The 25,205-nt window shown below is 32.1% G+C and overlaps 1 protein-coding gene across 2 annotated transcripts; it reads left to right on the plus strand.

The window, feature by feature from the left end:
- Positions 1-459: 459 nt before the first annotated feature.
- On the plus strand, positions 460-19,332 carry LOC142330043 (Golgi-specific brefeldin A-resistance guanine nucleotide exchange factor 1-like). 2 transcript variants are annotated; one of them, XM_075375065.1, is made up of 5 exons: positions 460-861; positions 7,827-8,000; positions 14,709-14,822; positions 15,264-15,431; positions 19,092-19,332. In XM_075375065.1, exons 2-4 carry the CDS (start codon positions 7,968-7,970, stop codon positions 15,288-15,290), a joined length of 174 nt encoding a protein of 57 aa, XP_075231180.1. In that variant the 5' UTR covers positions 460-861; positions 7,827-7,967; the 3' UTR covers positions 15,291-15,431; positions 19,092-19,332. The 2 variants fall into 2 exon arrangements, with proteins under 2 accessions (XP_075231180.1, XP_075231181.1); XM_075375066.1 differs by lacking the exon at positions 14,709-14,822 and having other exon boundaries at positions 461-861.
- The last annotated feature ends 5,873 nt before the right edge of the window (positions 19,333-25,205 follow it).

Here is a 25,205-nt window from a genome sequence, read left to right on the forward strand (position 1 = left end):
AAATCGCAAGATTTTTTTCGTTATTTCATCATCGCCTATGCTCTTTTTACGTTTAGTTTTTTGTTACCGCTTTAAAGTTTTTTTAAACGACGAATGTTTTGTCATTCTTACCGAATGCTGTTCCCGGTTATCGCTCGATCGAATTTGATCTTAAAATAGTAATTTGATGCGACAAATAAATAAGTAAAATAAAAACCCTCAGGTCTTTCTCAAGTTTTCGAAAATAAACTCTACGAGTATAAATAACCGCTAATACGGACTAGTGTACCGTTATTTATTTCATACGTAAAGTTTTTTTTGTAATATTTACGCCGCCTATCGTTAAATTTCTATTCTTATCTTGTTATGTACGTATTCCGTTTGAAGGGCACGATCGTCTTTGTAGTTTATTCGCTATTGTTGTTTATGTAACTTCCTGTTATATTTTAATCTCTGACTTAATTTCATAAAAATAAAAATATCGACAGTCGTTAAAAGTCAAACGCGTAAAAATCTTTTCTTTCGGCTAGTTTATTTGCTCTCGTTAATCGTTATTTTCTTTGAATCGGTTTCGTTTTTTTCTTAATAATCGATCCGCTGCTCGTACTTCAACGGTTTTTTAAAAACGATGAGCCTTATCGCGCGGAAACCAAAGCGGTAGTAGAAATAGTTTTCATAAAACAGTATTAGAGACCGATTCGCGTAAATTTAAAATCCGTTTTCAAGTATATATAATTTTACCGCTGTCTTTAAACGGGAACACTGTTTCCTGATGTTATATTCCTGTTTACGTTACGAGTAATTCGACGAATAATTTTCTGATCGTAAAAGACGTGGGACTATCGATTACGGCAGTCGACCGGCATCTCAGAAGTACTTAAGGTATGTGGAAATAAAACGAAGTAGAGAATAGAATCTTGATTATGTAGTTTCAAATTTCCGTTATAAATTTTCACAGACGTCGGCCGATGCATTATTATATTTTATTTCGATATTTTGTAAATACAAAGTTCAACGGGTCTGTCTAGATTTCAAGGTCAGAAGGGGATCTCTTCGGCTATCCATCCGTCCGCCGATTACCGAAGGTCGATCTCAACCGGTCTTAATCGGGTATCGACTTTATATTTCTGTGTAAAAAAACGGACGCGGTTCAATTTTTTTAGTCCGTCGTCCGACAAAGCGAGATTTTATCTGATCAGACCGGTCTCTTCGTTTGCCTCCGTTAATCTTTTCGTTTTCACAGATTTCAGCCGTTCTACTCGGTTAGGTTATCTTGTTATCCGCCGATGTAATTCGCTTACCTAACGGTTCTCTACGTTTCAGTGGAGAACACCTTACGGACGGGTTAGCCGTAGCAGTGCGCTCCTGGAATTACCGTATATATCGTACGCGACTTATAACTAAGAGTGTAACGAATACTCGCTAAAATTACTCTCATATTTTCTGAGTAAACCACCGGAATACCGTACCTTCGGTAAGACGGGGAAGGAATGGTTTTTATTTTTACGATTTTGAAACTAAAGTAAATTAAAATAATAAATAATTATATATTCGTAATATACTCGTATTTTATTATAAAATATATTATGAAAATCTTTAAGAAAACGAGATGGAAAATGATTATTTTAGACACTCTTGCGATTTTTTACGCTAAATTTTCTAAACTTTATCCAATAATAAAAAATGTATTCTATCGACTTATAATACGATTGTCGTTAGAAATTCCCTTAAGAAATAGGATTTTAAAAATTTATTGTATTCGCCTTAACAAAACCAACGTCGTTTTTTTTTAGTGAAATTATCAAATAGATGTACAAAATTCTTATGTAATAAAACATACATTAACGAACTAAAAAAACGGATGAACGTAACAAATCATACGAACGAGATAAGGGGTTTGGTCGATCGCTCGCATTCGGTTGTATTCGGTGAATTCATTTCGAATAGCTTAATATATCTCGATTTTAAAAATCGGATATTTTACCTGTGTTTTTCAAACTATATTTTTTAGCGATTGTCAGTTAGCAGTTGTTACCGAACACGTTAACTCGTAATATATTAACTCTAAAGCGGTAAATATACTTTCCGTTCGATTCTATCGATTGTTATCAGGTAACGAATCGAGAGGGAAATGCTATTCCGCGGCCGTCATCTTACAATAATTTAAAGTAAGTCGATCGTGTCGCATGAGGTAGAAGCAGTATACGGTTTTCAAGCCTGTAATTAATTCTTTAGCGCGCATTTTTACGCGATTTGTTGTAATTAGATTTTAGAGATGGAATCGTTTGATAGTCGCAAGGATTATAACGTTTAAAATCAGATTACATTAAATATATAATTATATATGTAATTCCGTAATAATCTCCGGCGGGGATCAGACTGAACGGTCGTAGTGCAGACAACTCGCTCCTGTTCGCGAGCGGTTTTTTAATTTTTGGAGGAAAGCGATCCATTAAAGCTAATAACGGTCAGTAATTTTAAGCCGATCGACTTAAAATTACAGACCGGTAAGCGCTTGCGGTTGAAATTCTTACCGGATAAAAACGTTTTTATGTACGTACTTTTAAAATACATATTATGCGTTAGTATCGTCAGTAACAGAGTACGGACGGGATACTAAGGTAGATGCATCGGGTTTATACTTCTGTATAACGAATACGTTCTTGCGATACAAGAACAAACGGTTTTTAATGTGCCTAATTCGTTTCCAGCAGTCAGATGTTCATCGACTTCAATAAATAGTATTTACTCTTGGAAATGTTTGCCCGATATTTTTATTCGGTTATTTCATCAAATAATAAAAAAGTCGCATAGCGCTGTACGTATGGTATCAGATAAATCACAAAAACATCTATTTCTAGATAGAAGTAGCCTGATTATTCGAGTAATAACATCGGTGTATTCCGATATATTTTTTCTAGTCGACTTTTACTAGCGGTTCCAGTTTTAAACATTTTCTACAGAAAGATGCCTAACACACTTACTGCATTACTATATTCTACTGCAAATCTTAATACCTTTACTTGAAGTTTCAAATTACATGTACGTATATATATATATATGTATATATATATGTGTGTGTGTGTTTGTGTGTGTAATATACAAATCCAAGCTAAATAAATGGTTTTCAGCGGGTCAAAAAGAACCCAACCCATTGAACTTTCATACTTCATCTTTAAACAAATTCACAGACGGTCCTATAATAATCGTAATATTTTACGATTATTATAGGATTTAAAACTATAATTATTTTACGATTTAAAACTCAGTAGCAATACCGCTAATGATTATATCATTAAAATCCCAGATTAAACGTATTTTTACTCGTTATTTTTAATACTGTAAAAATAAATAAAAAGATGATCCATTTTCGCTCGATTTTTCTTCAAAAATTATTTATAAAATATTTTTACACGTTTGTATTTTGTATTACGCACCGTTTAAAAGTAATTAAATTTAGTAGTATTTAAAGTTTCAATGTTTAATCTTTTTCATAAAATTTTATGTACGGGCTGCAATCGGTTCTACTGCAAGTACCAAAAATATAATCGTCTCATAGGTATGCGATCCAAAATTCTATAACACACTTTCGGTTAGAATCTGACAGCTAAAACAATACAACGCTCTTGTATGGGCGACTAAAAGTAGAATACGGCTTAAAATTACGAACAAAAAATTCCTTCGAATGAAGTCTCCAGTTTCGTTCGCTTGAATTTTCCGTTGAAATTATTTTGTAAGTGCACCCCGATCGAATATATCTCAAAAAGGTTTCGCCAATACGGGAAGGAAAGCTCGATTTGAAATTTTGACACATATTTTTCCACTAAAGTCGTTAAAAATCTATCTTAATTTCACCGTTAAGAATTCTTTCTCGAAAAAAAAATTTGATATCATACGTTACAAAAAACTGTCTCGCGCGATCTTTTGCTGCGGTGGAGCCCCTCTTCAAAATTCTGAAAATTTTTTTACTACAACTTAACAAATTTTACGGTATAATTTATCTTTTATCGTGCTTAACCGTATCAAAAATCGCGAAAAATCTTTTATCGTGAGAGTGGGTTACATGAAAATATTGTAGCTTTATAAATTTTTTGAATAAATTATTTGTCGCAGAAGGAATTAATATCAAAAGAATTATTAATAAATGAACCGTATAACTTAGCAAGGAAAAACAAAATCAAGTAAAATTTTGAAACGTTTTGTACTTACAACTGTAATGAAAATGATGTGTAATAAAGTAAGAAGAAAAAGAGTGCTTACAAATCTATTTGCTTTAGACCGGTTAATATTTAGCTGTAGAATTTGGGTTAAAAATAACAGTATAATATTTAGTTTATAAAAAGGAAAATAAAAAAATTAACGTACAAGGTTTGTTCAGAAATTAAGCAAACTCTTTTTAATTACTCGCTGACAGAAACATTCAGTGACGTGCGATCGGCAGAATTACGTTCCACATAACTTTCTCTGTAATCACATGTTCTTGGACTGTTGATATCTCATTTAGTTTTCGCGTTATTTCGATGCGCACGAGTACATCGTGTTTAAGTGTCAGTAGTGATGTTTGTAATGCGCCATTTTCAAGAGCGATGATACAACGTAAAGGTTTGCGTGAAACCGGGGAAAACTTTCACAGAAACGTTTAAAGTTTTGAAAGAAGCTTACAGAGATGACGACAACCTAGAGAGGTTGTACGCAATGTTACAAATGGTTTTTACGATTTGAAAGTGATCTTCAGTCGATCGAAGATGACCCTCGACTAGGAAGGCCATCGATTTCGACCGATGACACCCGCGTTCAGAAAATCAACGATCTGGTGCGTGCAAATCGCCGATCGACTGTCAGAGAAGGTGCAGAAGAGACTAACATCTTGATCGGATCGTGCTGTGACATGTCGACAGAAAAATTGAACGCGCATCGAGTCGCGGCAAAGTTTTTTCCTCGTTTGATGACCGAACGGCAGAAAGATCGAGTGGACGTTTGTAGGCGACTTCTTGAACAAGCAGTGACGATGAAGCATTCGCGCAAAGAATCATAAAGGGAGACAAAATCAGGGTTTACGGCCGCGATATTGAGACAAAAGTTCAATCATCACAACGGATCGGCAAAGGATCTACACACCGCAAGAGAGCACGTCAGTCTTGATCCATCGTCAAAGTGATGCTCTCTGTTTTTCTGATTTTAATGGAATTGTGCGATTTGAATTCTCGCCTCAGGGTGAAACGGTGAACCGTGCTTACTGTCAAGGAGTTTTAAAAAAGAGACCAGAGTTGTGAGGATACAACTGATGCTGCATTCACCATGACAATGCGTCTCCACACTCGGCTTTGTCAGTTCATCAATTTTGTGCCAAAAATGAAATGACTGTCCTCCCTCAGATTCCCTACTCACCGCACCCGGCTCCTTGCAATTTTTCTTTATTTCTGATATTAAAATCGGCGATGAAAGGACGTCATTTTGAGACTACCGATGACGTTAATGCAAATTTGTCACGGACCTTAAAGACCATTTCAAACGAAGCTATCTAAGACTGCTTCGCGAAGTAGAAACACCGCTAGAAAAAGCGTGTGAGTAGGGGAGGGGAGCACTTTAAAGGAGAAAAGAACCGATAAGCTGTAAAATTAATAATAAAGATTAAAAAAGTTAAGTTCGGTTCTTTTCTGAATAGACCTCGGAAATTTTAAAAAGTTAGTAATTTTCAGAAACGTGAAGTTAAGATTAAAGGGATGCTGTTACGTATAAAATTTTACTAAATCTATAAGATAATCGTAAATGTTAATTCCAGAAAATAAGTAGAAAATCTATTTTTTTAATATGTAAAAGCTAATTGCACTAATGCAAAAAAATGGAAGCTTTACAGTAATATCCGAAGAAAAAATTATTTATTTGTCTGTATGTTAATTTACTTTAATTCTATATACTCCAATTTTTTTTTAATCGCAAAACTTTAAAAAATTTCGAAATTTTGACATTCCAGATTAAAGTATTTTATACACATTATTTCTGCGCAAAAAATAAAATAAAACATTTAAGAGGTTTTCAAAAAGAAAAATTAACGTAGCAGTAAGTAAACTTCAGAACTTTAATAAGTCATCGCCACACGATCAGACAAAACGACATGTTCCACAAGTCGCTGCAAAATAAATCCAAAAAGACTTAGCCCCGGTCAAGAAATTTTTAACAAAAAAGAGAAATATTGAAGTAGAACGTTCAGCGATCGGGTTTAAGGCCTTAAGATTAACAAAGTTGTTAAGTTTTGTAATCGTAAAAATAAAAAATACGTATATATTTATACATATGAAATGTAAAACAGTATTAATGTTGTGATGATGTATTAATATGCGACTTATATTAATGCACTGACATTTAAAATAGCATTAAATCAGGTTTTTTTTTAGGAAAATAATTAACGCTCTATGTTGTATTTTATTATTATGCGTGCCAAGATTTATTTATTCACAGCCTTATTTCTTTCCTTCTACTTTCAGTAATATCTTAGCGAGCAGCAAAAATATAAATCTGTTAACTGTAATTAAGTTAATTTGAATATAGATTTAAGTCTCATGCGATATGCAATATATGAACCGTCTCGTTCAGAGAGAACTCCTCTGTAGGTTGATCGATCGATCCCTTTATCTTTTCTCCCGTTTCCTGATTTTAGTTATTTATTCCTCAGTTAAATAAACGCTACGGGAAGTTAGGTTTGTTACCGCCATAGAATCATCTGGCACCTTTTAACAGCCAGTAGGCCAGCCATTTCTTTGAGACCCGCTAGAGCAACAAATCTTTTTCGCGCCTGTGAAACCGTTTAAGATTGCGTTTCCTAAATCCAGGAATCGTTCAGAAAAACAAACTGGCGGCTGAGGTGCCTTTTGAGAAAAACCTACAGGCCTCCTGTTCCTCATCGAATATAATTTAACCTAAACTAGCTTTCTTGCCCGGTGTTAATCGATAAACATCATTCAGAAAAGCAAAATGCTTAGCCGCTTATCTTATGTTAGCACTTAATTGTCTGTGAACAGATGTCGATACTATAAGATAAAATACATAATTTTTCATTATGTATTTTATCTTATATATGATTTACATAGATTCTATAAAATATCATTACGCATATACATATGAAAATAAATAAACAAACGGTTTCAGTAATTGTAAACTACTTTTTTTATCACAGTCGGTTGCTAAATTTGTAAAAAAATGTCGTAACATAGCGATTTACAGGTTTGAAAGTCTGTTTCTTTACAGCTTTAGGGTGATTTCATCATAATTATTTGTTTGTGGAAGGGAGAAAACAAGAGTTTGTCGTGCAAGGGAGTAATCGCTTCCAACCTAACACAGTTAATTTCATTTAAAGGAAGAAAATGACCACCATGATCCTTTTATTGTGAGGATGCGCGTCGACAAAAGTGTTGCCTTAGTAAGGTTTACTGTACTTTCAGTTTTTGTTTAAAATTATATTTTTAAGTAACGCATGAAAGGTATAGCTTTAGAATTTAAATAAAAGTACTACTTTAAAAATACGATTTTGAGTTACAGATATGTAACGTAAATTTTATTTGATAAACTGATGTTCATATTCTATTTAAAAAAAGAAAAAAATGTAACCGTAAGTTGTGCTGATGTACTGGCAATTGACCAGAAAGATACTTAGTTCAAAGAACTTTAAGTACATTACGCTTTTGATATTTATATATATTTCTTGAAAATGTTCGTGGAAAGGTGCTTATCTAATAGAGAATGTTAAGAGTAGTTTTACCTCATTTTTTTTTTAACTCACTAGTTTTATTATTTAGCGTTTCACAAATTTATTGATTTGAGTATGTAATTGAAATTTCTGATTTTGATAGGTGAAAAAAGAGGAGGAGGAAAGAAGGTGATCGGAAAGGAAAAGGACGAAAAAAGGCAAGTTGTAAAAGAAAAGATGACATCCTCAAGCTCGAAGTCCAGCTAATAGCCCACATGATGCTGATGAAAGCGACTCAGAAGAGATGTCTAGCGGTTACCATCAAGTTTCCATTCAGGTAATGTTTGTAGTAAATATTTTTGTTATTTTAAATGCGGTTATATAGTCATACGAATGTTTTTTTTTTTTTTGTATTGCAGTTACAATAGTACTGATCATTATGTAATGTTACTCCATGTTGTTAAAATGCCTTGAAGAAGGTTATGAATATTCATAATCAAAATAAGTTTAAATCGATCAAGATTTGCATTAGATAAATGTATGGCATCTTATTGCTATCATTTTTTACTTGCTCCTTTTTTTTTGTAATAGAAGTGATTCATAGATGCGCTTGGTGTTGAAGTCTTAGTTCTGCTTGTCTGGCTATTTAATAATGGTAACTGTCATATCCAAGATTCACCTATTGTAAAGGTGATTTTTTGAATTACAGGAACAAAATGATGTTGTGACAGATTTAGTCGGTACAAAAAAGGATTACAATAGTATGAAATTTGTTGCGAATATGCTAACGATGAAAACTTTTACGCTACGATGCAGAAATAAATATTTAGCCGGCTTTCCTCATTTTTTCATTTTGATTGTAATGCCAGTACCATCTTCTCGTTATGATTTAACTATATTCTTAGCTTCTTGTGATGACACCAACGATTTTCATAAAATTGTACCCGTCACATTTATAGCACACGATTTTCATGTTCGCGATAAATCAGAACCTCTCAACATTATGCTTTCCCCTTTGATTTACAATTAAGTGATGAATCCAAAATTTATCCGCAGAACCATCTTTAACGTAAAGTTTTTTAGAACCGTAAAGATTTGCAAAATAAGTTGCATAACCGTAGCTAAGTTCAGTGCCATTTTTTTATTGTTTTGTTACCGTTTTCAGGACTTACTGAGCACTGAGCTCAATAAATCAGATTGATTTTGCGTGAATTATTATGCCTAAAATGATTGCTGCTTCATAGTACACGACTTGTAAATCTTTCATTCTGTCATATTGGAATAAGGGTGAAAATTATACTGGGCTAAAAGCAAAATATTATTAAAAAGCTGATCAGCCAGCCTAAATGTTATATGTCTTTTTAAATTTACAAGAGGTTGTCTCTAAAGTAAAGACGGTTTCATTGTCAAAAAATCTATTCTGAAAACTTAATAAATATTTTTTTTCTGTTAAAATTCATCTCTTATACTACTTCTCTATATAATCGCCACGTGAATTAAGAGATTTATCGTAGCGATACACCAGCTTCAACATACCCTCGTCGTATTCTTCTTAGCCACCGATCAAAGTTCATCGTCACCCGCGAATCGCTTACCGCTCAAAAATTCTTCCAATTTCCCAAACAAATGGTAATCAGAAGGAGCTAAGTCCAGATTATATGGTGGGTGATTGTAAATTTCCCGTCCAAATGTTCTCGGTAAATCACGTGTCAGACCCGCAACATGTGGACGTGCATTATTGTGCAACAGGACGACGCTGTCCGTCAGCCGCCCATGTCGCCGATTCTGATGGCATGCCATAACTTACGCACAGTTTCACAGCAGGCTTCTGCATTTATAGCTGTCCCACACGGTATGAAATCGATCAGCAGTATGCCAAAACTGATCCCCAAAAGACTGGCCATCATTTTGCGTCCACACGGCTGGCTTTACCTTTGTCGGTCTGGTTGGTGATTGAGGATGACGTCATTCACTAGACTGCCGTTTTCTCTTGAATATAACACAAAATCCATGTTTCATCACCAGTAACGATTGAATAAGGAACTTATAACCTATTTCTGTGTAGCGCATCAAAAATTTCAAAGCAGATCACATTCGGATTTTTTTGTGACATTCTGTTAAGACCCGACGTGCACAAACCTTTCTGAAGATTAAAGGTTTAATCTGCAGATTATTGGTCATGAACAATGCGACCAATAACATCTGCCGAAACATCAGGAAAAGAAGGACCGGGTTAGAAATCGTTGAGTAACAATCTTTTCTGATTTCATCATCGACGCAGTTTAACAAGTCCTTGGTGATTATGAAGGCCTCCTCAAACGTTCTTCATCGTGCACATTAATTCTGTTATTTCTAAACCTTTCACACCTTTCATTCATTACATTGTCACTGTACACAGCAACCGACTGCCTATGAATTTCAGCCGGCTTAACGTTTTGATAGTTTAAAAAATGTATGACTGCATGTATTTCACAGTCGGTGGCAACATCTATTTTCCTATTCATTTTATAACGTAATGATTCTCATATAATAAAAGTTACTACAATGCGACAACTTACAGACAATACAATGTGTATATTACTAGAGTTGCCATGAACGATAGGTTCACCAACCTTAAGGAGAGGTATTTCCCAGCGGTCTTTACTTACGATATTCCTCGTAATTGAGAAATACTGCTAAACACACACACATCATAAACAACAAAACTGTAATACTGAACAGGTCAACATTGAGCAAAGCAGATGTTCTTAGAGTGGTTCTGAAAACGTGTTAAGTGATAAAAGAATGAAGCTAAGAAAGGTAAGCAGTACTCAACATAGAAACAAAACATACAAGATATAGTAGCAAGGATAGGTTTAAGAAGAATATTAAACGTAAAGAATATTTATATATTTGGGTACAATATATATTAAAGAATATATATTATAAAGAATATATATCGTAAGAATATATATCGTAAAGAATATATATTTGGGTACTATGGTGTCAGAGGACTGAAAGAATGCAATGAAAATAAAAGGAAGTATAGCAATGGCAAAGTAAGGCCTCGGTAAGAAGAGGGTATTACTATGTAGTAAACGCCTGGACTTAGAGTTAAGGAAGAGGTTAGCCAAATGCTACATATGGAATGTCTTATTGTATGGGAGTGAAGCATGGATGATAAGGAAGAGGGACTGGATTGAAGCTTTTGAGATGTCATGGAGAAAATAAAATGGGTTGGATAAAGCAAGGAATGAACAGAATTAAAGAAGAAAGAACACGTATGCTGAAAAAGTAAACTCATTAAGACGTGTGGTTAAAGAAAGTGGAATCTTGACAATTGCTTGAGAAGGATCAATAGAAGGAGAAAGGATGAGACAAGAAGAAAAACAAAGTTAATCGTTGAGGTGAAGATTGGAAATTACAATGGGATGAAGGAGAAGGCAGAAATGGAAAGAAAAAGAAGTGCTGTAATGGACCTACCACAGGAAGAGTACTAGATGATAATGATGAGCAGAAGGAAGTGTCCTAAAAAATGAGAAAGAAAAGATTGGATTCTTTGCATGTAGTGCACAGGCACATCAATCCATGCTTATGATTTTTTTTTCTGTTTAGCCTCCGGGAATCACTGTCGGGTATTGCTTCAGAAGATGAATGAGGATGATATGTATGAGTGTAGTCTTGTACAGTCTCAGGTTGACCATTTCTGAGATGTGTGGTTAATTGAAACCCAACCACCAAAAAACACTGGTATCCACGATCTAGTATTCAAATCCGTATAAAAGTAACTGCCTTTACTGGGATTTGAACGTTGGAACTTTCGACTTTGAAATCAGCTGATTTGTGAAGACGCGTTCACCGCTAGACCAACCCGGTAGTTATTGTCAAGAGTACCTGGCACGACATAATATAACATCTCTGGAGCATCCACCATACTCTCTCGTTTTAGCGACAACTGATTTTACTTGTTTCCTCATTTGAAAAATACTCTAAAGAGGAAAAGATAAAAAGAATGCTGCTCATGAGAAGGGCAAAATAATGAAATAGCTGAGGATGATATCTCAAAATGGTTCCAGGAATATTTCTAACAACTTTATAGATGTTGACAAGTGTATAGCTGCCGAAAAAGACTACTTTGAAGAAAATATATTCTAAACTTTTTATGTAAATAGTTTTAAAAAAATAATTAATTCTAGGAGCATTTTTATCCTACCTTGTATACTGGCATAATACTAAAGAAGATTAAACTAATAATATTATGTTTAGTTTTGTAAGTATGTACACTTTGTTTTCATATTTATTTTTACTAATGACTGAATACAAGGTGTGACTGGAAAGTTTTAAGGCAGGTGCTGCCATTGCTCAGTAGGAGGGGGTAGGTTTGCCCACGGTGTGGAAAGGAAAGAATGTTCGTGCTTAAAATATCCTGAAAATATCACTGCGATTTCTTCATCCAGTAGAAAATTGCATTCTGATGACTGAAGATCTGTTTTTGGTTCTTGGCAGATTATTGATTTCACAAAAAGGATAAAAACACAATGAGTTTGTCAAATTTTGCTTGTAAACCAGAAATCAGCTTCAAAGACTTATGAACTCTCAAAAACAGCTTTCAGTGATAAATGTCTGCTGATGAAATGTTTTTATCTGGTTCAAAAGATTCAAAGATGGCCGTCAATCAGTTGAAGATGACCCCTGGTCCAGCTGGCCTTCCACTTTAAAAAGTAACAAAAACATTCTGATTGTAGACTTGTTAAATAGAGTAATTACAGGTGATGAATCACAGGTTTATGGGTATAACCTAGAATCAAAGGCACAGTCATTGTAGTGGAAGGGTCCCAAGTTCACTATTATAAAAAAAAGAAGACAAATGTGATGATTGTGAACTCAATGTTGGTGATTTTCTTCAATTCTACGGGTATTGTGCATCATGAGTTTGCCCCTAGGGAGCAGAAAGTCGACCAGGAATACTATAGAAGTGTCCTTCAGTGATTGAGTGATAGAAAAGGCCTGCACAAAACTTGGGGAGACAAAAAGCGGGTCCTCCACCACAACAACACATTGGCTCATCGTACATTCTCGATCGCAGAAATTTTAGCCAAATTCCTATGGTTCTAGAACCCCATTATTCCCCTGAGTTTTCCCTGCCAACTTCTACATGTTTCCCAAATTGAAATCTTCACTGAAAGGAAAATGATTTGACTCAAAGAGATCCGCAAATACAGAGATGGTTAACTCCCTTAAGAAAGAAAATTTTCAGGAATATTTCCAAAAGTGGAAACATCATTGAAGTAATTGTATTCAGTCAGAAGAAACTGCTTTGAAGAATCTCCATCATGATAGTCTGTAATTACTGCCATTTTGAAATTAGAATCCCAGTCTTAAAACTTTCCCGTCACACCTTGTACTCCTGGCCATCATTTTTATTGTTAGGTATTGACTGTTTAGATTCTTCATAGAAAATGATGTGTAAAATTTAAAGAGATTCTAGATATTGCACATTTTCTATAATCACATCTAATCTACGTGTCACAATATAATCATACAACTTATAAATATGCCCTCTTCATTTTTTTTTGTTTTTATGTGCATACAAGTATATATATATATGTATATATTTTTTTTAATTTAGTAAAATAAAAAATACTCTGTACTAATTAATTCCAAAAGCATAAACAAAATTCAACACAATCCACCAAAGTACAGAATCAATAAGAGGTCTTACCTTACTTTATTATTTATCTTTTTATTTTTATTTTCTATATATCAAAAGCGCTTTCAAGGAATCTCCTCATCATCAGTTGATTAAAATTAAAAACACATTAATAAAATGCTAATATAATTTTATTACATATATGACCTATGTAGTCAATTAATTAAAATAATTTAAAATCTTTTAATTATATCGCCAGCCACCATATTTAGTGGGTGGCCACAAACATGTTTATAAAAAAAAATTTTTAATATTTTTGACGTTAAAGATTTTTAATTATTTTAATTAATTATTTGACTATATATTATGTCATATATGTAATAATATTATATTATTGTTTTATTAATGTTTCAATGTGTAATTAATTTTTAATTTTAATCAACTGATGATGAGGAAATTTCTCAAAAGCACTTTTGATATATAGAAAATAAAAATAAAAAAGATAAATAATAAAGTAAGGTAAGAGCTCTTATTTTGATTCTGTACATTGGTGGATTGTTTATGCTTTTGGAAAATACACACACGCATGCGCGTGCACACACATAGCTTTTTAATCCATTTCTTTCTGCTTTTGTCTCTCTTTTAGCTGCTTCCTATTATCATTGTATTTCATGCACTATTTTTTTTCATGCATGTATTTTTTCTATAAAGTATCAATATTCCAATTTTAATTTGTTACTTCATCAAGAAAAAGTTTCAGAAACAATCAAGTAGTCATGAAACCACATTTTGAAAATTACGTTTACCTATACACAGTGTTAAAGATATCCTTTGATGTGAAGAGGTCTTGTTAACATATTACAGTAATAATAATTGTATTTAGTGAAATTTTATAAGGAAACCAATCCATTGTAGTGTAATCTGAAAATTTATGAATCGGATTAGTATTTTCTAAATGAATTGGCCGGAAAGAATTTTCCAATTCTATAAAATTCTTTCATCCTTACCTCAGAATCATATAATATTAGAATTTTTGGTTTTACAATACGATCTCATTTTATTTATTTTGATGAAGCCGTTTCAATTTTTCATATCTATAATGATTATTATTATTAAAAAATATCTGGAGTTGACAAACATAGTGTTAGGTGAAAATTATATTTTTACTGGATTGGAGCAGTACAAATCTGTGAGGAAATGAAACAACCGATCGTTACAAGAGTTGAAAAATTCCTTTTTGTAATCAGTTAGCGGTTTAATGTGATAAAGTAAAAAATATGCGTGTAAGAAATTAATCTTAACATTGTTACTTAAGTACTTGTACTTTAGAGTAAATTGCTCATTGTTATTTATTTTTTTGAATATGTAGTATAGATTAAACGATATAATGAATTATTGTTTGATTTTTATTTTTAGGTATTTCTGCATCATCTTACTCCTCTTCAAACACTGTCAATATTTACTGCACTCTGGCTGACAATTCTTGATTTTATGGATAAATATATGCATGCTGATAAAAGTGATCATTTGGTAAGTGAAAAATTAAACTGACTATCGGTGATATGTATGCAAGTCAGGAACATCTTACTTAACTATTTGTCACTCTAAATCTCATTTCTCATTTTGCTATGGTTTTTGAAACCGTGTGGATAAGTTTATCATTAGTGACTTTCTACAGAACTGTTTTTCTGATCGCTGTTAGGAATTCTCATAATTTGTTGGTACGGAAGTAAAATTTTTATTTTAACATTAGGTTTTTTATCATCTTTACATTTTTTATTTAATATACAGCATTTTACATATCTTTAATTTGTATATATATTTTCTACTGTTTGTTACGTTAATCAAACCGATGTTATTTGATGTGTATCGTATTCTGTTATAGTTAACAATCAGAAACATAGGTTAAATAGTTTTCTGAATCTTGTTATACGGTCTGATGTGTATACTGTATAATGTTTGTCTGTATAGTACGAGGCCATACCTGAGTCGCTGTAGAACATGTTGCTGGTTATGGATTCAGCCAAAGTCTTTTCTAATGGTGAGGAGTATTCACCTCTTTGGCAGTCACATGGGACAAAATTAATACATTTCTTCCTACCCTTAAGGATGAATTATTCAAAGCTCAAGCTTAACCAGGTAATCTTATTGATTTTTAATTAAATATTGAGCACAATATTTACTTAAGTAATCTGTACACAGTTTTTTACCGACTGATTGTAAAAAATAACTCTTATATTTCTTAGATGTTAAGGATATAAAGATTAATTTTGTTCAAATTAATGTAGTAGACTATGAAAAACAAAAAAAAAGATGAAAAAAATTATTCCAAATTTATATTTAGAAGAAAGACTACCTAAAAATTAAGCTTTTCTATATAGATTTGTAATATGTACAAAGAAGAAGAGTGCATTAAAAGGATTAATCAATTTCTTGTTTTGCACTACCTGTACCAGTTTTTTTTTTGGTTGTGGTAAATGTAGAACATTGATGTCAAAAGGAACCAGTCACCATTGCTTTTTCTAAAAGTATTAATTTTTACTGCTCTGCCGATCTGTGGTTCGTGAGCAGAGTGAAAAAATGATTTTATGGCTCATACTGTATTTGAATGTCATGCTGATATGTAGTTTTGCTCAGTGAAGGTGCTGAGAATCCTATTTTCACTCCCCAATTTATCTAGTAAGCCTGTCACTGTAGCTTAATATTCATGAAAATGTTATGTTATCTTCAGCAGTGACTGATATCTCGTATTAAATTGTACGCAATCGTTACAGTTTTGTCATCTAATATATCTACACGCATATGGGTTGGCCAGATAGGGTTTTCTGGAGCCGGTAAAGTATTGTGGAATCGGGAACGAGGAAACGGTTTGGAAAAATTAAATATTCTAATTGTGAAAAACTTAGGACATGCGATCAAAGATATTAATAGAAGATTGAGATTGGCTGCTAAAGTACGATCAACTTATCATTCCTATGGATGTGATATCAGTTGGTTAATGGTCAGTCGATAGATGTACACTCACTATTCAAAAGTAAAAAATTTTTATATGAAATAGATTGTGGAAAAATGTACATGAAACCAAACTTGTAGTAAATTTGGTATTCTAACCATAGGGTGAAATTCTGTATTTAAGAAATGCTTTAATTGAATTCCCAGAAAATTGTTCACTTAAAAAATGAGTAAAAGAAATTGAAAAATATTTTTTTATAACTGAGGGACTGATATTGAGTTTAAAATATTCAGTCGGCATACTCTGGGATAACTTATTAAAATAAAGACCACCTAAATACTCAATTAACCATCTAAAAATTTCATCGCGTCAGATTGCTTTCAAATTGTTTTAGTTGAGAAAGCTCTTAATTTAATTAATTTTTTACATTTTGTTGTCTAACCGAATAAATGTGTTAGGATATTAGGATTGAAATACAGAGAAGGAAAATTTGTTTAGAATATGTATAAGAATTCAGTAGCTGTGATAAGATTAGAGATCTAGAAAGGTAAGCTGAAATTTAGGAAGGCCAGAAAACCTTTTCTCAGACATGTTAGTCTTATCACCTTTCCTATTCTATTTATGTTTAAAAGAAACAATTGAAGTTGAAATTTGATAATAATCAATCAGGAAAGAAATAAAAAAAATAAGATACCAACAAGAAAGAAAATAAAGATGTTGAGATTCAATATTGATATTGCTTAAACAAGAAACCAGCAATTCTTTCCGGCTACTGGTGAAATATACATTCTGATATGATATTTTGAGAAGATGAGAACTTTTTTACTGCATCGGAGGAGCTAAATTTTGAAATGCTAGATCTTCCTTGGATCTCTGAATTACTCTTGAAGCAGAATGTTTTATTGGATACTTTGAATCCCAGTGCCACGTTTGCTGTCTTCTTCAATTCTGAAAAGGCTTAAAAATTGACTTGCTGAATAGATATGCTGCGCATCTTAAAAGAATGGGATGTAGATGGGAATTTTCTGGGTCTTCATAGTAAGATTCCTAGAGAATAATGTTTTTAACTTCAGAACCATTTACACTGGAAAATGTACCTTAAAGTACTGATGTTCTATAATTTTATTTTCTTTGGCTGTAAACAACACTATAAAATTTATTAAAAACCGCCTTAATTTGTTCATTATATGTAAATCATTTAACAGCCTACATCCATCGGCAGCTGCAAAACTTCATTTATGAACGAGTCATAAGGTGAAATTATCTAAATTAACAAAAAAATCTCAGTATCACTCCACATAAATTTAGGTCTGCTTTATGAATGCATTGCCTGAATTAAACGTGTAAGAGAACTCAAAATTCAGTGTTTAAAACATTTTGGTAGGTTAACAAGTAACAGCATAATATTTACAGTAACAGCTTTTGGGGTGCAGATGAAATGTGTACTTAAATTTTACTGAATCTTGGTAAACTACTAAATTCAATTAGTAGTTTACTCCTCGGAGTGTACAATTCTTGGGATGTTGGATCACCATTCGTAAAATTTTATTTGATTTGCTACCGGATCATTCCTGTCTAGTCAAGTAGTAACTTTAATGAAGAATGGTGAGCCTTTCCCTCTCTGGTTGAGTCTGACCAATAATGATTTACATGCATCATAAAGGGACAATCTTAGCATCTTCTGTGTGATTTTGTTTTTATTTTCAGTCTTAATCCACAGATTCCCATTTAATTTAGTTTTATGATTATTCAAGCTCCGGGAATGTTTGTTTTATCTTTCCTTAGTATGAAACTACATGCTACATTTACTGTTCATTAGTATATTTACTTAGGTGATTAGTTATAAGAAAAACAGACAATAAACGTGTATTATTATTACAGAATTTCTGCAATAAAGATACTTCTTTATAAGGTGAAGCGATTTACATCGATGGATTTAACCAGAGCAGTTACATTAGATGTTCCTTTATGGCCTATTTTCTCGGATACAGATTTTATGTATTTGTCTTACCGGTGCAAGCATGCAATAATTGGAGACATGTCATCTTCTATCTTTCAAAAAAATATATATACTGTAGTTTGAAATAAGCTCTACTTGAGAACGTTGATACAAACATATATCTAAAAAACATTTTGTTATCAAGTTACAGCTAGTGAAAGATTTTTCCTGTATTTCAGTTTTCCTAGTGAAATGAGTTCATACTGAAACTTTCTGGTGTTAAACTGGATGGTTTTGTATGACTTTTAACCTTAAAAATCAAATAAAATTGATCACAGAACTGCATCTCCTGCAGTTTTCATAATATCCAACATAAAACAGAAAAAATAGCTCTATATACATGCATGTATATATATACATGCTTCTTAGAGCCATCTCTTAACCTAAGTTGACCGTCGTAAACTATTCTTAATTTTAGGCGGCTGCTGTAAATAAATAAATGGAGAACTTAAATCTTCAGTCGTTAAAACTTTTCTGAAATATAATGACGGGAAAAATATGTTGCTGTTAAAATATATTAACAAATTTTAATATAACTTTTCAAGAAATTTGAAGGAAACTAATTGGAAAACAGTTATTTACTTTAGTTCTAGAAGTACCGTTATTCAAATATCAGTTTGATAAACATAATTGGTTTGTTATAAATTTTATATGTGTGTGTGATTGTGTGTTGTTTCTAAAAAATAAATAATTGTTACACAATTATTTACTTTTTGTATAATTTAGTATTTAATACGATTCAGTATAATTATTTATTTTATTTACTTATCTATTGTTCTGTATCTACTTTTATTATAACTTGTGTTGTGTTCATGAATTAGTTTTAACTTAACGGTTTTATTTACAGGAATACCAAGCATGCCATTATTGTTAACCGCCAATCTGCTGGAGAATTCAACTTTACCTACAGTACCTGTATTAGCACCACCAAACAGTGAATAATTATAGATTACCTTTGAACAACTAAGTTGTTCAAAGGTTTTTATTGTAAATTCGAATAATGCATTTAGCGACAGAAAGTGTAAAACAATTTTTAATGTAATTATACATGATGGTGTCTGAATACAATTATATAATTTTTTAAATGATTTTGCCTATATTTTTTTAATATAACACACACTTACTTTTCTTGTATATTTTAAACATTTAATATTTTTAAGTAGAAGTGATTCTGTCAGAAAAGAATATGTATACAATCTTAAGTTAAAATTTATTTTTCATATCATGATAATGACAGATTACTTGTGTTAATAATTCATATTTATCTTAAACTATTTCAGTGACATATTGTAGAGGTTATGATAATGATAAAGTTATTAAGCGGTAAATGTTATCTATGTACGATTTATTTTCTTCTATGGAAATTTACATAATGCTTGTAATATATATCGCATTTATGGTGTATAGTAAATTATGTTCGCTTAATCTTTATTATAATTATTGAAACTACCCTGATAAAAATATTTTTAAAGTTACATTTGTTCGATGCAAGAACTAGGACCGTCGCCTGCACTTTTACTTTACTTAGAAAGCTGTACAAAGATTTTCAAGATATTTCTCAATTAAATATATTGTGTTACAACAGAAAATTAAGGCGGGACTATATACAAATACCTTTGTGTACCGATAGATATAAAGAATAGATTTTTTAGCGGTCCTGATTTCAGGACTTAAAAACTAATGCGCATTAATTCCATTTGTGCGATTCATCTGGAAAGGGTCATTATTAGGTATTATTATTTTCTCATCAGATTTCCTACCAAAATGTGAAAGTATTTTAGGTTTATTTATCAGTCAGTGGCTTTGTTCTCTTTTGACTTATATGCGATTCTGCATTACTGAATCTTTATAGACAAGAAAAAAAAACATTCCTACTGCACCTTTTGTTTAATACCTCTATGTGGACAAGGATGTCCTGGACACCTGCACCAGTAGGAGGAGATGAAGAACAAAAAAAATTATTTATTTAATTTTTTTTGGCAATCCACTTTTGCATAAAACTTCAGCCTTATATTCTCCAAAGCAAGGGAGATTTGGCTAGAAATATATATATTTAACGTTGGAGTAAAATACAATGGTGCAATGCAATTTTTCCTCTAAGATCACTCTTGCAGAAATATGATATTTTGGAGTCTACTAAGCACTCCAAAGTCCGATAAAATTTTATCAGATTTACTAAAAATTTAAAGGTCCAAAAGAATTTCTATGACTTTCGTGCTAAGAGCTTTTGCAAATTCAAAATATCAAAGTTTTTGCCCCACCATCATGGGTTACTGTCGATATATTTGGAATTGTTTTATGGCTTTTGGGTATTATAAGAAAATCTTTGAATTTAAGAAATGAAAACGGTTTTAGAACTGCACACTTTTTGAACATTTAAAATTGTTAAAAATTTTATCTTTGTCTTATCTAGCTTTTGCTCTATATTAAGCTAATTTAGAGACTGCCACTGGATTGTTCCAGCTCTGCTTCTAGACAAGGCACTAGTGTTCAAATTAGGTTTTAAAAGATCTTTGCTTAATTAAATGAACGCAAACAATTAAAATCATGCATGCTGTTCTTACTTGTAAATAAATATTACCTTTCAAAACCCAATTTGAACACCTACATTGCAACCAGTGGTAGCAACACAACATTCAGAAGTCCCACCATCAATCTCTAAAAAAACCGAGTTCCACCCCTCAGTCATAACTTGAATCTATTAAATTCTGCAATGTTTCTGCTAAAGTTTAACTCGCGGTATAATTTTTCCAGACGGTTCTCCATTTGTGCAAACAGTTGGGTGGCTGCAAACTATCTAGATTACAACTGATCTGGCCAACAATTTTGAGAGTTTTAAGGTAGGTCTCGCAGAAATGTTTGTACTAGTTCTCTCTCTATTACCTCCCGGATTCAAATACTGTTTGGGAGGATTAGATAGATTAGAGGGCTCAAAGCTTGAATTATAGAATTTATTAAATACCACATATTACAACCGCATAATTTAAACACGTGTATAGAATTTTAATCATAGGGACCAATAAAATTTTTTTTTTTCATTGCTAATCCTCTGTTAAAATTTGTGTATATTATATTCCAACATTTAAAAAAATGTTTGGAACTATATCAGTCAATTTTTTGATTTTTTTTCTTTTGTTTACTTTTGCGTATAACAAAAGGTTTTTACAGTTTTTGTGATTGGTTTCTGTTTTTATAAAACAATTACAAGAAACTGAGCTATCTGAGTATTTTCATCATAACCATAATTTTCTATTTTCTTTTTACCCAAAGAGTGCTACGCTGTCATATAACTGTGCTATACTGTCATATACGGTCAAATCTTTATATAATGAAATCGAGAATCCCAGGAAAAATTTGTTAAATAGAGCTTTTCATTAGAGATAATAAGAATTCCGTCTAATTTTTTTTTATGAATGTTTTATCGCATTTTATAATGAATTAAAATTGAATAGTTATTTTTCTTAATAGCGCTATAGAAAAAAATGTAAGTGTATTTTTATATCATGCATTACATATTAATTATACATTCTGTATAAAATGTATGTATCTCAGGTAAGAACTTACCTCGTACTTAGAATGCTTGAAGGCTATACTTAAAAGCTTCTTGTACTCGGTTGTAGGTTGCCTTGCAACCACCATGACTGATGAAAGCATTGCAAAAATCCACAATGCGAATTTAAAAGATTGACGGTTGAAGATACAAGAGTTTGCAAAAAATCAGTAGACCGTACTCGCATCTTACACGAGCATCTGGATATAGATAGCTATCGGCACAATGGGTGCCGTGTTTTTTAACGGTTGATCAGAAACGCAGACAAATGAACATTTCTCAGCACTGTTTGGACATGTTCAACCGTAACTCGACTGAATTTTTGCAATGTTTCATTACTGCTGATGAAAAGCGGATTCATTATTACTGCCCTGAGACAAAGCAGCAGTCTAAAACAGTGGGTCGAAACCGATGGAAGGCAAAATGTATTGGACCTGTGGGAAAGTCGTGGCCACTGTTTTTTGGGATGTTCATGATGTAGTGTCATTGACTACTTGGAAAAAGAAAAAAACAATCACCGGAGAATATTATATAACGAGAAAAAAGTACTTTTTTACCTTGACAATGAACCTGCGCACACATCTTCTGTTGTTGCTGCTAAAATTCACAAACTGCGCTTCAAATTGCTTCCATATGCACCATATTTAGCTCAGAGTGATTATTTCCTGTTCCTGAATCTGAAGAAATAGCTTGGTGGGTGAAGATTTGCCTCAAATTACAAAGTCATAACCGAGACAGATGCCTAGTTTGCAGAGCTTGAGAAATTTTATTTTAATGAAGGAATAAATAAGCTGGAAAAACGATTGAACTAAGTTTATTACTTTAAAAGGTGACTCATGTTGAAAAATAAAAAAAATTTTGTTTTTTTCCTTAGGTCACAAACATTCTGAATCGCCCTCATATGTATGCACTGAACTATAGAGGGATTATGCGGTAAATGTTTTCTAAGTATTTTTTTGTTATGTCTATGTAATGTAGACAAATGTCTCGTTCAGATAAACGAATAAAGGTTTGCACAATAATGTTAGTGCTCTGCATTAGTTAATGGATTTCAGGAAATTCTGCTACTTTAATATGTAGGCAGACAGTAACTGCAGAACACATGTTTAAATTTTTTGTTACGATTTTATTGTTAATGGCTTATAAGAGAATCTTGGAAATTTTTGCTTTACCATTTCAGTAAAAATAACTTGTCATTCTTAACTGTTGTCAAGAATACTTTGTGTTTGTATACATTTATAATTTCAGTGCAGAAATTAAAAGAATAACTATCTTAAACTCACAGAGATGTCTAAAATATTAAATTTAGTGTCACTGTTAAAAAGCATTTCATAAAATTTACTGATGTTACTAGATTATCATGTTAATATGCAGTATGTCACCATTTTGTTATATAGAGGTATGAATACGTTAAATAGAGGTAAATTTATACTTAGTCTTATTAAAATGTCACTGTGCAGAAAAACAATTTGTAAAATCAAAGTTCGTTATATATAGAGGTTCAAATGTATTTAAAGTTTTATTCTTAGGTGGTAAATCAGTTTTGGTGGGCTCCCCCTCCCCTCAAAATTAACACAGCTTGATAAGGTAATCAGGTTCAAGAATCCCTAGACAGTTTCGGTTTTTCATTTCTCAAAAAAAAAACTTGAGTTGCCAGTACCGCCTGATAATGTCATATCCCTAATTTGTAATTCCTTTTAGTTTCAAGTGGTGTTAAACAAAACAGATTTGTATGTTATTTTATTTTCCAAGGCCTCCTTTCTTAAGTTTGATATATTTTGTAACTTAAAAAGTAATTAGGGTGTTAGACCTCCCACTCATCAGTGATTTGATTCTAAGTCGGTTATTTTGTTCTCGTTTTACCTTACACCTTAAATGATCAATTCCTATAATTTTTTTCACTACATTCACTCCATTGATGCAAAAACAGTTTTGGAGTAGTGCAACCTCAAGATAAGAGTGCAATTCAAGTTGTTCTATGAATTTTGAGACGAGTGAACTGAAAAGGTTCCTATACTTTTTCACAAATATTGATTTCTACTAAGTACCAAACAAATATTTGCATGGACTATGCTCCTTGCAGAAATCATACCACCCTAATTTCTAATCGGTTTTGATCATGGTGAACAAGAACAATGTAATTTAATTTAATGGCAATTTAAACTTTTCCATTATGCATCTATTTTTAAACATAAGTGTTACAGAGGGCTGCACCGCCTAATAATTATGAACTAATTGAGATTTTCATCTTCCCCTTTCATGCAGTGGATTGAGTGATGTATTAAGATTATTTTTCAAGGTTCTTTTATGTTTAATAATAATTTTGTAGAGAAAAATTCCAATGTGACCAGTGGTTCCAAGAATTCTTGGATAAATCCAACAAAAATCTTCCAATTTTTCATTCTTCAAAGCCTCCTTCTATGTTCATAAGAAACCCTTACTCAATGAATTTATGTTTGACACCTTTTCTTATTTTATAGATTTATCCTGATGCTTAATAATTGGAAAGTGAAAATTATTTGATGTTTTTTTTGTAGCATCTTTATTATTAAAACCATTTTAATTAATTTATGGCATTATTGTTTAAACTGCAGTAGAACATTGCTCAGTCAAGTTAATATAAACGGACCATACCTTGGGTAACTAAACACTCAAGTAATACAGTTTGGCCCCATTAATTCTGGTTTAAAAATAAATCTATGCTTAACATTTCCACAACTTATACTTTAAAATATTCTATTAGGCCAATAAAATAGCATTTTTAAGAAAATCATATATATATATATAGTTAATAGAGTATGACATTTAAAGTGAATATTTGAAAGTAAAAGTAAAAATTACTCTAAAAAAGTAACAAAAATTTATTATTTTACATTAAATAACTTTATAAATCATTTTAAATGTTGCAAGAAGTCCTTTTACGACCTTGTTCTGCCATTATTCCATGCTGCAACATTACGCAGCCACCATAGTGTCAATGAAGAATCTTACTCCTTTTAATGGCTTTTTCAGTTGACCCTCAGTAGTTTGTAGATTACTGCAAGCCATAAAAGAGGTTTTGATGACTTTCTGACTCGCTCAGTTTCTTGTTGATGTTGAGCTAAAATATTATCCCGACTTTCAACTGTCATTCATTGGTTTTGACAGCTTCCCAAAATTCTGGCAGTTATTAAAGTACATCTTTTACATTAATAACATTGAAAAGAGCATGAATATTCCCACTAACCGACTTAATTTTATCTGACAAAATTATCCAACATCGTGAATGATTTATATAGCAGATTATCTTCACATATTCAAAAAAAAAGATTTTCATAAAACCATTTTGTAAATCCATCCGTACACTTTTTTTTTAGTATATTTCATGGGAAGGGAGTTAATGTTTTTAAAAGCTCTCGGGTGTTAGGCTTC

The sequence above is a fragment of the Lycorma delicatula genome, chromosome 9, assembly GCF_047948215.1.
Source record: "Lycorma delicatula isolate Av1 chromosome 9, ASM4794821v1, whole genome shotgun sequence".
In the NCBI taxonomy this organism is placed as follows: domain Eukaryota; kingdom Metazoa; phylum Arthropoda; class Insecta; order Hemiptera; family Fulgoridae; genus Lycorma; species Lycorma delicatula.